This window comes from Tasmannia lanceolata, unplaced genomic scaffold, assembly GCF_043159265.1.
Source record: "Tasmannia lanceolata isolate RefF3 unplaced genomic scaffold, GAP_Taslan_0.1 ptg000026l, whole genome shotgun sequence".
NCBI lineage: Eukaryota > Viridiplantae > Streptophyta > Magnoliopsida > Canellales > Winteraceae > Tasmannia > Tasmannia lanceolata.
The window spans coordinates 315,037-332,883 of NW_027518703.1; the positions used below are offsets into that span (position 1 = coordinate 315,037).

At 40.9% G+C, this 17,847-nt stretch overlaps 1 protein-coding gene and 1 non-coding gene across 2 annotated transcripts in view; both read left to right on the plus strand.

Moving 5' to 3' along the window:
- Positions 1-2,194: 2,194 nt before the first annotated feature.
- The window catches only part of LOC143858408 (structural maintenance of chromosomes protein 1-like), a 58,286-nt gene continuing 42,633 nt past the window's right edge, over positions 2,195-17,847 (plus strand). Inside the window, exons 1-3 of the mRNA XM_077369062.1 lie at positions 2,195-3,088; positions 15,146-15,382; positions 17,348-17,581. Of these exons, the coding sequence (XP_077225177.1) occupies positions 2,651-3,088; positions 15,146-15,382; positions 17,348-17,581 (909 nt within the window). The 5' untranslated portion in view covers positions 2,195-2,650. The remainder of the gene's footprint in view (positions 3,089-15,145; positions 15,383-17,347; positions 17,582-17,847) is intronic.
- Positions 5,129-5,231, plus strand: LOC143858857 (U6 spliceosomal RNA). Its single transcript, XR_013239055.1, has one exon. It is a non-coding gene; the product is annotated as a U6 spliceosomal RNA (small nuclear RNA).

Below are 17,847 nucleotides of genomic sequence, written 5' to 3' on the forward strand. Positions count from 1 at the left end.
GTTAGAGTGTGGACATTCTAAGCCCCTCCAAGAGAGAGCATTTTCTTTTGGGCGAATTTGTTCGGAAGGATTCAAGCGGTGGACTTCTTAAGGATGGGGAATCAGTAGATCGCTTGTTTCTACATTGCAAAACCTCCAGGGCTGTTTGGGGAAGCAATTATGTAGGTTCGGGATAGAAATGGTGTTCCCATCTAGCATCATGGTTCTATACCAAGCATGGTTTCACGTCCCATGGAAGAAAAAGGAAGAATTCTTTGCAACATGTCCTTTTGTAGCAGCATTGTGTGTTCTATAGAAAGAAAGAAACGAAAGAGTTTTCGAAGGGGCGTCCAAAAATCCATCATTTATCTTCGTTCAAGCAGTGGCTTTAACAATTGCATGGGTTAAGATTCTTCCCTAATTCGGATTTGTATTCGCTTATGAATTTTGGGAAGGTCAAAAGAGAAGTTTGTTTTAGTGTGGAGGCTAAACAGAAGGTCGTTCAAGAATGGGAGCCTCCTCCGGGCTTCCTAAAATTGAACTTTGACGGTTCTAGTTTGGAAAATTCGGGTCCGGCCGGCATGAGAGGAGTTTTGAGAAATGACTTGGAGGAGGTTTTATGGGCCTACGCTGGACCCATTCGGGGTAACAGATGCTACAGAAGCAGAAGTCCGAGTTGTCTATTAAGGAAGAGAACTAGTGGAACACCATCAAATGGATTCCCTGGTGGTGGAAGTGGACTCTTTAAATATCATCCGATGGCTGAAAAAACCGCAACATCATCCACGAAGATTCGACAAATATTTTGATGAAGTTTTTGATCGGATTGGTTTGCATTTCTGCATGTGAGGCGACCTACGAACTTGGTGGAGGATAGTTTGGCCAGGGAGGGTGTATCTAAAGAATATTTAGCTCTTTTTGATCCTCCCCCCCCCCCCCCCCCCCTCCTCTTGATTTGTTGTTTCTGTCTAGAATAGTTGTCTCCTTTTCACTCTTATTCTGTGAGCTAACCATCTCAGTATTTTTTTTTAATAAAGTTTTGGCTACCATTTAAATTTTTTTAGCGAAAGTACTAATCTGTATTTGTATGCACAACTAAATAATAAATGATGTTTTTCTTTATATGAAAATGAGTTAAACAAAGAAGAGTTAATGGGTTGGATGATTGTGGGATACTTTTACCTTAAAGAGGACCTAGTTCTGGATTGCCTATTGTGGATAGCTTGTCTCGAGTTAGTTTTATCTTTGACTATGTTTTTGATGCAGAGCATCCCCCAGTGCATCAGCTTTTGACTGGACTGCATTAGCTTGGGATAATGCATTTTGTGTTTAGTGGGAGTCCTTATCTGTCATTTTTCCTTTTAGTGATATCCTTTTGATCAATTTGTAGTTTCATATCTCCTTAATGATTGTTGTTCTTACTATGGGTAGTTTAATCATTTTCTATTGTGATGGGCTAGTATATAAAGCCCCGTAGTCTCTCATTTACTTAGTTTTTGGATGAAATGAAATTTGTAGAGAATTTATTCTCTTTTGAGAGTCTCTTTTATCTCCATCTTTTACTGTGAAATGGGAATAGTAGGCTGGGGATTATCTCTCTCTCTCTCTCTCTCTCTCTCTCTCTATATATATATATATATATATATATTTTCCATTTCTCCCATCTTTTTACTCCTTGTTGCTTGTAAGGATCAATTTCCAATGATCCCGTGCTTGATCCGATCTCAACAGTGAGTATAAAACGACTTTTTATATGATGTGTGGCCGTATATTCTAGTATTTTTCAATTACCATACGACCCACTGCATAGGATGATCCAAACCCTCCATTTACTGGGCTATAACGTCAACAGGTTGCACCCAAAAATATTTTTCATTGGCTCTATTCACTTCTTTTCCCAGCCTTTATTTTCCCTGACAAGACCTTGACAAGACAGAATTTTTGTGTTCACTTCTTTTTCAGGGAAAACTATTATCAGATGTGAAAATTCTTATTTAAAGGCTAAAAATGACGTGAAAATTGGCTTTTTCCCTGGTACTTGAGATAACGAAGCATTTTCTTCTTCATTCCTTTCCTTTCTGCCATGTCACCTGGAAAGGAAAGGAAAATGAAATCCTTTTCCTTTCCTTTCCGGGGAAAAGAAGTGAACAGAGCCATAGTGAAGGCCACACTCCTTATGAAATAAAAACTCCTATGATACAAAAAGCGTGTTTGGTACGCTGCGTTTGTTATGTATGGTGCCCATTTCATTTGCATCCCGTATTCCCCTTCCAACTTCTCGTCCCGAATTTAACAGCCTTTTTTTTTCTTCTAATTCAGCCCCGAATTTTCATTTTCTAACCCCTAAACCCAAGCTCCAAAACTCTACAGAAATCCCATCAAAACAGCCATGAAAACCCTACAATCAACCTCTCCAATTGCTCCGCCCTAAACCCCTCCAGATTAAACCCTACTTTCGTTCTCTCCGAACTCCCCAGCCACGAAAAATTGAGAACCCCAGTTTTCAAAATTCTCCAAAAACCGCAGTCCAAAAAACCCTAGAACCTTCGAAACCCTAAAACCTTCCGTATGGTTTTTCCACAGTGCCGTCCTTCATAAGCTCTTCGAAAACCCTAATTCAAAAACCCTAGAACGTTCAAAACCCTAGAATATTCCCTAGGGTTTTTCTACAATGCCGTCCCTAATCTCTCCGGGGAAGATCCTCCGATTAGAGCTAGAGAACTTCAAATCCTACAAAGGCCACCAAGTAATTGGCCCATTCTATGATTTTACAGCCATCATAGGCCCAAATGGCGCGGGAAAATCCAATCTCATGGACGCTATAAGCTTCGTCCTTGGGGTCCGTTCCGTTCAATTGCGCGGTGCACAGCTAAAGGATCTGATCTATGCATTTGATGACAGGGAGAAAGAGCAGAGGGGGAGAAAGGCGTTCGTTCGGCTTGTTTATCAGATGGGGAATGGATCAGACCTTCAGTTCATGAGGACGATCACTGGTTCCGGAGGCAGCGAGTATAGGATTGATGGAAAGGTTGTGACATGGGACGAATACAACAGTAAATTGAAGTCTCTAGGTATTCTCGTCAAGGCACGGAATTTCCTTGTTTTTCAGGTAATTTACTATTATTATCTGTTCTTTGTATTGATTCTTTATGTTTTCATTTATAACTTGTCTCTTTTGAATGCTTTCATTAATAAGGATGTTTTATGGGTATGCGAAGTTAAAAGGCCTAGAGTGTTTCACCGCTTTTAATTTACTTTTATGTACTTAGTGCAAGATAGAGGTGTAGAAACATGATCTAGCACTCAAGTGAGATACACAAAAATGCAATCAGCTGATAAAAATTTGAATTTTGCAGAGTTGCAAATTAAAGAGGGTCATAGGTTAATTTAGAGTCCTTATAGAATATCCATAACGCTATAATTATAATTTTCATATTCGAATAGATCTTGCAATAGGAACATAACAGAGAACTTGACTTTGGATAGGAGAGAATGGAAGAAAATGATCCATGTAGACGAACCCAACTAGTGTCAAGATTAGACTTGGTCAATTTGAGTTGGGTAGATCCTTTTCACCTTCTTCAAGAAAATTTTCTAAAGAATTCATTAGCCGACCGCAACTAGTCTGGGACAAAGGCTTAGTTGAGTTGAGAAGAGATCTTGCAATGGTGCATAGAATTGAAATATTGGATCATCATGTCATCGCAAAGGTGTGGCGATTTGGAGGTATAGATCTGACGACAGCTTGGTATAGATCTAGGCGGCGATTTGGACGTATAGATCTGACGACAACCTGGTATAGATCTAGTGGCCTGGCGATTTGGAGGGATATCTTGAGGCTAAAACATAAGTTCAATGAGGGGATTAGATGTAGAGTCTATTCAGGTGGTAGGATAAAGTTTTGGGTTGATAAGTGGTGGGACTAGGCCTCTTTGATGGTAGTGTTCCCGACCTCTTTGTTGTGACTTTAGATAATGACGTTTTCCTTAAAAGATTTTTCACTTTTCAGTGGGTGGAGGGAAGTATCTCATGAAATGGAAAATTCAGACGCAATTTTTTTTGACATAGAACTAGATCGAGTAGCTCATTTTTTGGAGATGTTAGAGCCCTGCTACATCCAAAAGATTTACTGGCAAAGGCCAGAGGGTTTGGACATGGAGATCCTCAGGGATTTTCACTGTCAAATCATTCTACCATCACATCGTTTATAATCTTGTTTCCTTGCTTCTAGACGGAGTTTGGAGCATTCCTGCTCCTCCTAGGGTGTGCGGGTTTGGTTGGATCGCCTTTCTTGACAAAATTCTCACAGTGGACCATTGTTGCAACTGTTTATTATTGACCACTGTGACCGATGCGTGGAGTCAGGTGATGTCGTGTATCATTTCCTCCTTCATTGTAGACTGGCTAGAGATGTATGGTGCAGAGTCCTCATGAGATTCAAAATGTCTTGGTTTTTTCGTATAGACTTGTGAATCTTTTGGATTTGGGGTGCCGGTTCTTTGCTCCTCGGCGGAAGAAAGTGAAGATTCTATGGAAGTGGTCCTTCTAGCAATTATTTGGGTTCTATGTAAGTAAAGGAATTGCTTGGGTTTTTAGAGATCAGGTTAAGGGACCTCTGGTCCCCTATGTATTTTCTTTCTTCTATGGAATAAATTTGTTACCTTTCAAAAAAAAGAAGAAGATAAGGTTAAGGGCTCACATTTCATTTATACTAAGGTGATTTCCCTTTTTTTGAAAGATGTACTAAGGTGATTGCCACATTTCATTTATACTATGGAGAACTACTTTGGAATCCAGAGGTTTTAGATTGAGTAGGACTGAGACATAGTATATGGAGTGCAACTTTAGTAATGTAAGGAGGCGGGGTGACGATGTGGTAAATATGACTAGACAGGAGGTACCTAAGAGGGATATCTTTCGCTATCTTGGTTCAATCCTACATAAGGAAGGAGAGATTGAAGAGGATGTTAACCATGGAATAATAGCAGGTTGGTTGAAGTGTAAGCATGTTTCAGGAGTTCTGTGCGATCGTAAAATACCTACCAAGTTGGAGGGAAAGTTTTATAAGATGGCTGTGAGGCCAGCCATGCTGTACGGCTCAGAATGTTTGGCCACCAAGAAGCAGCATGTGCATAAGATGAGTGTAGCGGTCTCTTTGGAGACATCCGATAAAATTGAAACAATACAGAGAAGATTACCATCGCCCCTGCGCAAGGATGACACACACAAATCGAGAAATGGTCCAAATTTTCATCTTTCAAAAAAAAGAAAAGATGAGTGATAGCGGAGATGCAAATGCTTAGATGGATGTGCGGCCACACAAGGTTAGATCGAATTAGAATTGAAGATATCCGTAAAAAGGTGGGGGTGGCACCAATTGAGGAGAAGATGAGAGAGCACCGCTTAAGATGGTTTTGGCATATCCAACGTAGGCCTTTTGATACTCCAGTGAGAAAAAGTGACTCGTGCCAAGTTGATAGAGTAAAAAGAGTCAGGGGCAGACCGAAACAACTTGGGTAGAAACAGTGAGGAAAAGACTTGAGGGCTAGGAACATAACAAAGAACATGACCCTGAATAGGATGGAAGAAAATGATCCATGCAGACGAACCCAACTAGTGTCAGGAGTAGACTTAGTCAATTTGAGTCGGGTAGATCCTTTCACCTTCTTCATGAAAATTTTCTAAAGGATTCGTTAGCCGACCCCAACTAGTTTGGGACAAAGGCTTAGTTGAATTGAGTTGAGTTGTATACTAAGATGATTGCCTTGACCATCTCCAGGGTGGGGATCATTTCTGCCTATGACCTTTTGGCATTGTTGGAGAGAGATTTGTGCTAGTAGTGAACAAGTTGATACTCCCTCTCTTGTGTGAGATCCTTCTGGTTCTAGTCAATTGAAGCTTAATTTGACGAATTCAATACCATTAAAAAAAATTAAAAAAATTTGACGATCCAACATGGGAAATTTAGCGCCAACAAGTGTCGGTGGTGTTCTTAGAGATGAGAATGAAAGTGAGCTGTTTTGGGCCCGGTGCAAACCCGGAGGCTCGCTACTTCTTACAGGAACTTTATGAGCTCAATGGAATCGAAAATTCACATTCGCATAGTTGTATCCAAACCCAAAATAAATAGGCAAGCAACAATTGATTAATATAAGTATAAAGATTTATATAAATTAGCTTTAAAGAGAACCCGCTAATGGAAAATGTTCTAATCTAAGCAATAATTCAAATAACAGCCTAAGTAACAGAAAAAGAGGAATTATGAGGCTCGAATAATTGAATTTATTCACTGTTTAACTACTGTCCATGAAGTAAAATAATGATCTAGGGCCCCTAAAATTACTAAAAGATGACAAAAGGCTTAAAAATGCTAGGGTAATCTACCAGTAAGATTTCTAGAGATTTCTAAGTAATAAAAAGACCAAGAAAAGAGCTGGAAGTTTGGAAAAATCTTACTGGTTTGAACACAACAGTCCTTTCACTTGAAATCTTGCTAGCGAAGAGGCCAAGAGAATGGGGGAGCCCCTAAAATTACTAAAAGGTGACAAAAGGCTTAAAAATTCTAGGGTAATCTACCAGTAAGATTTCTAGAGATTTCTAAGTAATAAAAAGACCAAGAAAAGAGCTGGAAGTATGGAAAAATCTTATTGGTTTGAACACAACAGTCCTTTCACTTGAAATCTTGCTAGCGAAGAGGCCAAGAGAATGGGGGAGAAGCTTTTGGGTGCAATCCATATGTCCAAGCAGCAGCGTCGTCCCCAAAAATAAGAATTTGAAGGAGAAAAGAGAAGTAGGGAGGAGATTGTAGATGGTTCGAGAGAATTAGAGAAGGTATGAGGGTGCGAGAAAGAGAATAGGGAAAAGGTAAGAGGGTGCGAGAAAAAGAATAGGGAGAAGATGCGAGGAAAAGAGAATAAAGAAGTGGAGGATTCCAAGAAAAGATGGCTAGGTAAGGAGATTAAAGGAGGAATAGGTAGAAAATAAGGGGTGAGATAGAGAGAGATTAGCAAGGGTGCGAAAGAAATAGAGAGTGAAAGAGAGTAAGAGAAAGTAGGGGAAAAAGAGAAAAAATAGGGGGAGAGAGAGAGAGAGAGAGAGAGAGAGAGAGAGAGAGAGAGAGAGGGATGTGCGCACGCCCAAGGCGTGAGGGAGAGGAGGGGGAGCCGATGGCTTCTTTCTTGAATTTCTTTCAAAACGTCAATTCTAGGGCTTCTCCCCATGTAGCTCTCTCTTTATAATATCTCCTTTAGTGGGCCCTCTTTGCTAGCTACTTAATGGATGGTCAAAAGACTGCCTGGCCCAAAGAAGAACAAAAGACAATAAGGGCATAATAGGAATAAGCAACTAAACAAAAATAAACAAGGGTAAGTGGTGTGTGCAATGGTGGGCCCTAGATGATGTGGACATCCCCACATCTTAGGTACATAAAAATGAATGTAAATGAGTCTAACAATCCAAAAAAATAATTAAGATAAATGCGATTATAAATTGAAATATCCGAATGATCCGACGGTTCGGATCACGTCAAGTTCTCCCCGGCTGAGAAGAACTCGACTCCTTCGAGTAGATATCTGCAACTCGTTGAAAGAAGTCCTCACGAAGTATGCGTAGCTCTGGCTTATCAATCCAAGTGCAATCTGTCAACGTATGACGTCTCTAACGAACAAGATATCGTCGATTGGATCCGCGGCGAGTATCCGTCGTCCTGATATCCATAATATCCTCGATTTGATCCTCTGAAGAAGTAGTCACACGAAATGGTAACGCACTGACATCAACTGGTGTATACTCTAGCGGGTCTCCATAAAACTGATACAGATCGGCAACGTTGAAGACGGGAGAAGTTCCCAATATCCTCAGGGAGGTCCAATAAATAAGCATTAGGACCCAGCCTCTTGAGGATCCAATGAGGCCCATACTTCATCCTCTTCAACTTGCCGTAGGCTCCAACTGAAAGCCTTGCCGACGAAAGTAAGCCGTCACCCAATCTCCCACACTGAATGTCTGATCTCTACGGTTCTGATCTGCTGCTGCTTTGTATCTCTCAGTGCTTGCACGCAACCGCTCCAACACCTCTCGATGTATCTCTTATATGTGCTGGGCAAGATCCTTGGCTTCAGCACCGCTGCATCCAGGATATGGTATGGGGGTACGGTCAAGTAAGTGGGGAATGGGATGACCGTAAATGGTCTCAAAGGATGACCTACCTATGGTCCTACTAGTGGAACTGTTATATGCAAATTCAGCTTGAGGTAGAATCAAGTCCCATTGACGGGGTCTTTCGCCAGCTAAACATCTCGATAAATTCCTTAAGCTGCGATTAACCATTTCTGTTTGCCCATCTATCTGGGGATGGTATGCACTACTGAACTGAAGTTTGGTCCCCGTTATGCTCCATAAAGTTCTCCAAAAATGACTCAAAAACCTAGTATCTCTATCTGATGTGAATGACCTAGGGACTCCATGCAGATGAACAACCTCCCTAAAGAATAGACCTACTACATGACTCGCATCGGATGTCTTCTGACATGGAATGAAATGTGACATTTTGGAGAACTAATCGACTACAACAAAGACATAATCGAACTTCCTAGTAGTCCGAGGTAAAACCTATAACAAAATCCATACTAACATCCTCCTAAGGTCTACTAGGAATGGGCAGAGGAGAGTATAAGCATGTATTATGGGCCTGACCTTTAAAAGACTGACACGTCCTGCACTGACGTACATAACGAATCACATCGCATTTTAACCTAGGGCAAAAGTACCTTTGCTCAACCAGAGCGAGAGCGAAGGTCTTCGTCTGCCCAAAATGACTCGCTAAGCCTCCACTGTGAAGCTCTTGAATGAGGTTCTCGCATAAAGATTCCTCAGGAATGCATAAGCTAGTACCTCTAAATAAGAATCCCTCATGGATAACAAATGTTGAACTAGGATCTGCACTTGTCGACTGGCATGACTCCTAAATAGAACCAAAGAATGGATCGGTCGAATACTGGTCCTTAAGGGAGTCAAATGAGACAACTACTGGTCTCAAGGTCACAAGCAGATCAGACCTCCTACTCAAGGCATCTGCTGTACGATTCTGAACCCCTGCTTTGTGCCTAAGTTTGAATGTGTATTCTTGAAGAAAAGTGACCCATTTAGCGTGGCGCTTATTTAAAGTACGCTAGGAATTGATGTAGCGCAATGCTTCATGGTCAGAATTAAGCACGAACTCTCACTAGATGAGGTATTGCCCCCAATGTTTGAGAGCTTGGACGATGGCATAAAATTCGACGTCATACGTCGAGTACCTCAACCTCGCATCGCTTAGCTTCTCGCTAAAGAAGGCAATTGGGTGTCCCTCTTGACTAAGGACAACTCCATTACCTACCTAGGAGGCATCACAATGAACCTCAAAGACCTTGTTGAAATCTGGGAGTGCTAAGATGGGAACACTCGTCATTTTGGTCTTTATGAGGTTAAAACTCCGATCAGCTTCATAAGTCCACTGTAATACACCTCGCTTCAGGCACTCTTTGACTGGCGCGATTACGGAACTAAAGTTGCGAAAAATCGCAGATAGAAAGATGCAAGCCCATGGAATCGTCGCACGTCACTAATTGATGCCGGCACTGGCCAACTCCTTATGGCCTCGATTTTAATGGGATCGAATATATCCCGAGAAGGTTAAACTATCAGTCGAGAAGACACACTTCTTGAGATTCGCGAACTTGTTTTCCCTCAAGACATGAAAGACTTGACGCACATGGGAAACATGCTCGCTGGGGTCCCTGCTGTAAATGAGGTTATCATCGAAATAATTGACGACGAACTTCCCTATAGAGGGTCGTAACACCCGGTTCATCACACACATGAATGTACTTAGTGCGTTAGATAAACCAAATGGCATGACCAACCACTCATATTGACCCTCACGAGTCTTAAAGGCAGTCTTCCACTCGTCGCTAGACCGTATGCAAATCTGATGATATCCGCTCTTAAGATCGATCTTAGAGAATGTACGCGCACCACTCAACATTTCTAACATGTTATTGAGTCTAGGTATGGGAAATCTATACTTGACAGTTATCTTGACAATTATCTTGTTGATGGCGCGACTATCTATGCACATCCTCCACGTCCCATCTTTCTTGGGAGTTTAGAAGGGCGAGAACCTTACATGGACTCATGTTCTCTTTAATGTAACCCCTCTTCAACAAGTCTAAGACCTGTCAATGCAACTCCTCATACTCAGTAGGGCTCATACGATAATGAGGTAAATGAGGTAAACTCGAGCCCTGGACAAGATCGATACAATGCTGAATGTCGCGCAATGGAGGGAGTCCATCGGGTAAATCCTCAGGAACTAAATCACGAAACTCTTCCAATAATGGCTACATCTTAGGTGGGATAGGTGAACTATCTAACTCTTCTTTCGCTACGAGGACGAAGACCGTATTCGCTTCTTTACAAGCGTCCTTGAAGCTAGATCGTGATAGGAATAGTGCCAACTCTTTTCCTTTGGGTAAAGCACTCTCTCTGATTGGCTCATGTGGTACTGACACATTCCTAGACGCCTTGGGTGGATTCTTTACAGGATTCAACGTGATGTGAGTGCCGTCTTTTATGAAGGAGTATGTATTCCGCTCTCCGTCATGGATGGTCTTACGATCATACTGCCAAGGGCGACCTAGCAAAATATGACACACCTCTAAAGGAGCCACATCGCACCAAACTGCGTCTTTGTAAACGTTTCTAATGGAAACGTTCACAAGACATCGGGATGTGACGGGCACTTCGGCTCCTCCCTTAAGCCATGCGATTTTATATGGTTGTTGAAGTTTATCCGTCTTCAATTTAAGCCTATTGACCATCAACTGGGGGACTAGATTCTCCGTACTTCCACTATCAACAATGATGGTGCAAAGTTTTCCTCCCGATATACATGTAGTGTGGAAAATGTAACGTCGCAACCATCGCTCTGGACTTGGCGCTCTAGGAGACATCATTACCCTATGGATAATGAGTGTATCGTGGCTCTGGTCTCCATTAAGAGTAGCCTCATGATCTCTTCTATCATCCTAATCATGGTTCTGGTCTCCATTAAGAGTAGCCTCATGATCTCTTGTATCATCCTCGGGAGGGACTTCATCGAGGGGGCTCAGGCAAGGAGACCCTCTATCCCCACTTTCCTATTTGTTATAGTAGTTGAGACCCTCAATTGTCTCATCGAGAAAGGCAAATCTTGTGGAATGATAGAAGGCTTCAAGATTGGACCAAATGAGGTTGAAGTTTCGCAGCTCCAATTTGCTGACGACACATTACTTTTTAGTTCTCTTGATGCCTCTAAAGTGCTTCACTTGATAGCAGCTCGCAGAAGCTATGAGGCGATTACTGGGCAAAGATCCAACTTCAGTAAATCCAGAGTATTTGGTGTACACACATGGAGGAGGAGAGAGTTCTTGGCCTGACGGGTATTATTGGTTGCAAGGTAGACTTTTTCCCTTCTTCTTATTTGGGCCTTCCCCTTGGGGCTTGAATTCCGAAAAGGGTCAGTTTGGATCAAATTGTAGAGGGTGGAAAGAAGGCTGGACACATGGAAAAGAAATTTAGTATCCAGGAGGGAGAATCATGCTCATTAAATCCGTTCTTGCCAACTTGCACATCTATCAAATGTCCGTGTTCAAATGCCCCTCGAGTGTCTCAAAGAGAATTGAGCAGATCCAGCGTAGGTTTCTTTGGGGTGGTAGCAATGATAAGGAGGGGATCCCCTTGGTTAAGTGGGAAGATGTCTGCACTTCTATCAAATTTGGAGGGCTTGGCATTAGGAGAGCGAAAGGAATGAATATCGCCCTGTTAGATAAGTGGCTTTGGAGATATGGAGAGGAAAGGGCTCATCTTTGGGTGGTCATAGATGGCAAATATGGGTCATCCCCGTGTCACTGGAGCTCAGAGGATAAGTTTAGCCCTCCTGGGTTGACTTTGTGGAGAGTGATTATGAGTTTTAACCATATTTTCGCAGAGGGAACCGGATTCAAAGTTTACGATTGTGACAAAATTTGCTTTTGGTTGGATAAATGGAGCACAAATAGACCTTTGAAGGTGTTGTTTTCAAATTCGTTTGTATGACTTTAAGTAAGGAGTGTTTTGTGAAGGATGTCATGGTGAAAAGAGAATCTGATGTCATTTGGAAATCCGAGTTTAGAAGGAATTTCTTTGACAGGGAGTTGGAGTCCATTGCCAGCTTGTTAGCCTTATTAGAAGAAGGTTACATTAAGCAGGACGGGAAAGACAAAAGGGTATGGATCTGGAATTCATCTGGTGACTTCTCGGTTAAATCCTACTACTTCAACCTAGTGGCTTGCCTACATCCTCCAATGTCACTAGAGTGTGGTCAATCCAAGCGGTCCCTTGCGTTTGTACCTTTGGGTGGGCGGCCCTTAGGGATAGGATTTAAACGGTCGACTTCCTAAAAGAAAGATGCTTATCATTGACCATTGCGCCTTATGTATTAAAAGAAAGATGCTTTCCATTGACCATTGTGCCTTATGTATTAAGGCGGGTGAAACAACGGATCATCTCCTTATTCATTGTAGTGTTGCTAGAGTAGTGTGGGGGCAAATTGCTTGGCGGATTCGGCATGTCATGGGTCTTCCCTGAAAAGTTGGTGTATCTATTCCGAAGATGGATTTAGTCCCACGGAAGAAAAAAGGCAAAATCCTTTGGAATGTGTCTTTCCTAGCCACTATCTGGGTATATGGAAAGAAAGGAATGCTAGAGCTTTTAAAGGGATCCCTTGCAACCATGATTTTTTTCATTCATAAGAGTTCTTGCCCTTGCGATTTCGTGGGTAAGGATCCTACCTTCTTTCAGATTTGTCTCGGCTTATGATCTTTGGGAAGGATGGAGAATTATTTGTGTTTCGGCGACTAAAAGGATCAAAATATCCCAGGAGTGGTCCTCTTCGGCGCCGAATTTTGTGAAATTTAATTTTGACGGCTCTAGCTTTGCCAACGTGGGTCTGATAGGCATTGGTGGTCTTTTAAGAAATTCTCATAGAGAGGTGGTGTGGTCCTTTGCCGCCCCCCATCGGAATTGCCTATGCAACGGAAGCGGAAGTGAAAGCGGTCCATCATGGATTGAAGTTGCTAGCCAGAGACCGCGTGGTTAATGTGATTGTAGAAGGAGATTCTAAGAATGTTATTAGGTGGCTTAATAAAGCCCAAAACCCTCCCTGGCGGTTTGATTCCCCTTTTGATGAGATGTTCGATTGGATCGCTTGCTTTTCATGGTCTTTCTCTCATGTTTGGAGCTCCGCTAATCGTATGGCTAATCGTCTTGCGAGAGATGGAGTGTCTAAGGACGCTCTCGCTCTTTACGACTCTCTCCCTCCTTAATTCTTGTATCTTTGTTTTTGTTTTTGCCTTGCCTTTTTCTCTTCTTTGTTCCTTGACCATCTCGGCCCTTTATCAATATAATGGCTATCATTTAAAAGAAAAGAAATGGTGCATATGAGGGGATTTCAATGAAATTAGTTGTTCAGAGCAAAGGGTAGGATGTAGGAGAATCGGCCAGGATATGCAGGCCTTTTTCTGACTTTTTGTGAGACATGAATTGGTGCGTCTACCATTAAGTGGTGCTCGGTTTACTTGGTGGAGAAATGAAAGCAAGAGTAGAATAGATAGATTCCTAATATGTCGATTGTGGTTGGATAATTTGCCTAAGTATACCAGTCAGCTCTATCCTATTCGGTTTCAGATCACTGCCCTCTGTTGTTGGACCCATGGTTTTAAATTTCGGTGCGAAATTTTGGGTTTCAGTTGAGACTGAAATCGAAATCACACATTCCCGAAACGATCGTTTATTTCTGCTTATCCCCAAATTTCATCTGAAACTTAAGGTATTTCACCCAAAAATCGTGATTTTTATTAATTATTTAGGGAAGTGATATATTTGACACCCCTGCTTTCAGCGGATTTTCAGGGTGGCTTACCTTTTGAAATGACGAAATACCCACAGCATCTCCAATCTCTCCATTAATCTAACAAAATAAAAAAAACAAAATTTCCTGCCGCTGATGATTTGGAGGGTGATGTTTGGCGGCGACCTTGGATTTTATTTCTACATGGCTGTCTTATTAGCTTATTGGCTTATCACTTGCATTTAGATCGGATCATGTACACGCCAAAATTTAAGGAATTTTACCAAAATTTACGAAATTTAAGGAATTTCGGTAAAAACTCTGGAATTTATTTATTATTTAATATTTCCCCGAAATTTCAGGCGAAATTACTGAAAATTTGAAATTTCAGGAAATTTTGTAGGGTATAAATATTAGTTTATTAGATTTCGTCGGATTTCGAAAGAAATTTCGGACGAAAATTCGGTTTCGGTGAGGACCGAAACGCATTCTGAAACCGAAATTTGAAACCATGGTTGGACCCAAGATTAGAGTCTTGGAACCCTATCCCTTTCCGCCTTGAATTGGCCTGGCTTGAGGAACCAAGGATGAAGGAGAAGATGGGTCAGTATTTAAAAACTTGGTTTTGGACAAGAACTCGCCCATGGTAAAACTGAGTTGATTCTAATGAGTCATTGAATTCGGGGAGTCTTAAACAGTGATGACAACATGGAGATTTAAAATCTGAAACCTATATTTGAGAAGTATGACTACAGAGAAGTAGGATGTGGTGCTTCCTTCTATTGCATATTGATTTTTGATGTAACCTGGAAAGTACTTAAGTACCTACACACGAAACCATGCATGATACCAACTATGCCATGTATCATTTACACTTTGTTCATGCAGATGATGTCCGAGCCTTTTCTTTTTTCTGTTTCCAAGTTAGTCAAGTGCTTGAAAGCTTGAACTTGAATGGTAAAAACGTAGTTAAATTGAACGATGACTGTACTCATCTAATCATTTGAATTTTTTTTTTTTTTCTAATTTATATTCCTTTTGCTTGAGTGGCCCATCTTTGTTTTTACTAGACCTTACTGCATGGTACGCCAGTCTGGAAAGTTTATAATCAGAAGGATTATTTTGCATTTCCATTGTACAAGGCTACACCTTGGCAGCTTTTTTTTTAATATCTGTGCCTTTAAATAAGCTTGTGTTGTTGTAGCTAGCACGTTGAATTGTAATATTTAGAGCTCACATGTTACAAGCTTTGTACTGTAGGGCGATGTGGAATCGATTGCCTCGAAGAATCCAAAGGAACTTACTGCACTTCTTGAGCAGATATCTGGGTCTGATGACCTTAAGAAAGATTATGAGGATCTGGAGGAACAAAAATCTAGGGCTGAAGAGAAATCAACACTTATTTATCAGAAAAAAAAGACGGTGGTCATGGAGAGAAAGCAGAAGAAACAACAGAAAGAAGAGGCTGAAAAACATTGTAACTTGCAAGATGAATTGGTATTCTTGAGTTTTTTTTTTTTGCTATTTTCTTTCAGGTTGGCTTGTAATATCTTGGCTTGAAACATCGATCGGTATTCCTGAAAACTAACATTAGAACGACATATTCTTAAGAATATCACTTATGTTTATTGTTGAAGCCCTTCTTTCTGCCATATCAATTGGTTCTTCTTTGAGGCCTTTTAGAAGCTTTTTCTCATCAATTTAATATTTCTCAAATTGCATCCTCACATTGAGGTTCATATTCTTTTATGAATTGGTTCTGCTGTAAGGTCTTTTAGAAGCATTTTCTCATCAATTTAATATTTCTCAAATTGCATTCTCTCATTGAGGTTCGTATTTCCTTTTCTAATAAAGAGATAATTGATGTTCATTTCTTGCGGTTCTCTTTGGTTTGTAATGGAATAGTTTTAGGACAATGAATTCAAATCATTCAAGAGTGAAGTGGACATTAGTTTGCTTAATATTTGTAGTGGTCACTGTCTTTTGGAAATTGAAACTCAGTTGTCTACTTGTCTTCATTATATCTTAATATATTCCAAGCTGTATGTGCTGTGCCTTAAATGCTATGATTTGGTGGACACTTTGAATTTATTGCCGACACACGTGTCGTGTTGTGTCCGACACGACACCGGTGTCCGCATGTGTCGACACTCCTTTAGACACTTCTAAGTGTACTGCTAGAAGTGTCAATAACTTTGTATGTATCTTTGTATGTATGTACGTGTATGAGTGTGCCACTATTTCTAGATTTTTAGGGGATTCCATGTCAGATACCTCATATCCTTATCGAAACCCAGAACACAAATCTATATCCACAAAACATGATTATATGTACTTTCTATTTTAGCCATGTCCCCGTTTCTAAATTTTGAGAGTTTGCTGTGTTCGACACTCCGTGTCCGTGTCCACATATCATAGCTTAAATGCCTAGTTTGTCGGACAGATCTTTTGTTCTTAATAGGGGTGTAAACGAGCCGAGCTTGGCCAGGCTCGGCTCGGGCTCGAACCAGGCTTGGCTCGGCTCGGTCAGGCTCGGCTAGGCTCGCGAGCCTATCGAGCTTGGGTTATATTCTGGAATATACGTATCAAATGGACGGCTTGGATTATCAAGGGTGCGAGATTCGCACATGCCAAGGTGGGTAGCATAGGTTGCTAGCAAAAGCGAAATAATAAAAAAAAAAGTCATCATTACGAAAAAGTAAAATATCTGAATGTATATAGTTTTAAATGAAAAATTACCAAAAAAGGGTAGGAAATTATGACAATTACCAAAAAAATACAACCAAACGGTACGAAGTTATGACAATTACTGAAAAAAGTCATGATTATGCCTCAGCTGCTACTGTATTATATTTATATATGACTGTTTTTCTTAACGAGCCGAGCCGAGCCGAGCCTGGCCTAATTCGGGCTCGGCTCGTTAAGCTTAACGAGCCTAGCAAGCCGGCTCAGCTCGGCTCGTTAAGGATTCGAGCCGAGCTCGAGCCGAGCTCGAGCGAGCTTCCGAGCCCGAGCCAAAATTGACACCCTTAGTTCTTAAGTTTCAATCCTTTTAATGGTGATACATTTAATAAAGTTTTATTGTTAAACTTAGCAGCTTTCTTCTATCACTATATAATAGATTTGTGGATTGATGGGCTCAACTATCTTAGTAAATGTTTTTCTCAGTATCCTTCTCATACCATTTCGATGCCTGAAAATCACGATCTGGCGTAAAACTATAACTGCCTTGCATATGGGATTTGTATTTAATAGAATTCTTTCATGGAGTCATGATTTCCTGTCCCAAAATTCTTCTGGCTGTATTTCACACTTAGTAGGAATGTGGGCGGTGGCGTTCTGTGTAAGGTTGCATTGATTTCGACCCAATTCTACCTAACAACTGAATGCAACCTTTGTGTTTGGAGTTCTTACATTTTTCTGTTGTCACGTATGGATTATGATCATCTTGTTCATATGCAGAAATCTTTGAAGAAAGAACACTTTTTGTGGCAAATGTTAAACATTGAAAAGGATATGAGAAAGATGGAGGATGACCTTGAGGTTGAAAATAAAGGTCTTCAAGATGATTTAAATGCACAGGAGAGGTTTGAACTAGAAGCAAGTGCCAAGAAGAAAGAACAAGCTGGGTATTTGAAAGAGATGATGCAACGAGAAAAGAAGATTGCTAGAAAAAAGATCGAACTCGACAAGAAGGTTAGTCTCTCCAATGCTTTCTCAGGATATGATACCTTTTACTTCTATATTTGTGCTGATACTATCTATCTTCCAAAGTTTTTGTTACAGTTGCTAGGAAAATTTGTATTTGTACTGGTGCTATTTTGAGGATCACTTTTCTTTGAGAGTGCTAGGAAGAATTGCGTGGTTTAGGGATGTCCCTAACACACGTCCTTCACCCGTCATATGTTCAACAACACAAATAATTGTTTGTCATGACAAAAGTACACTATTTTCCCTACATA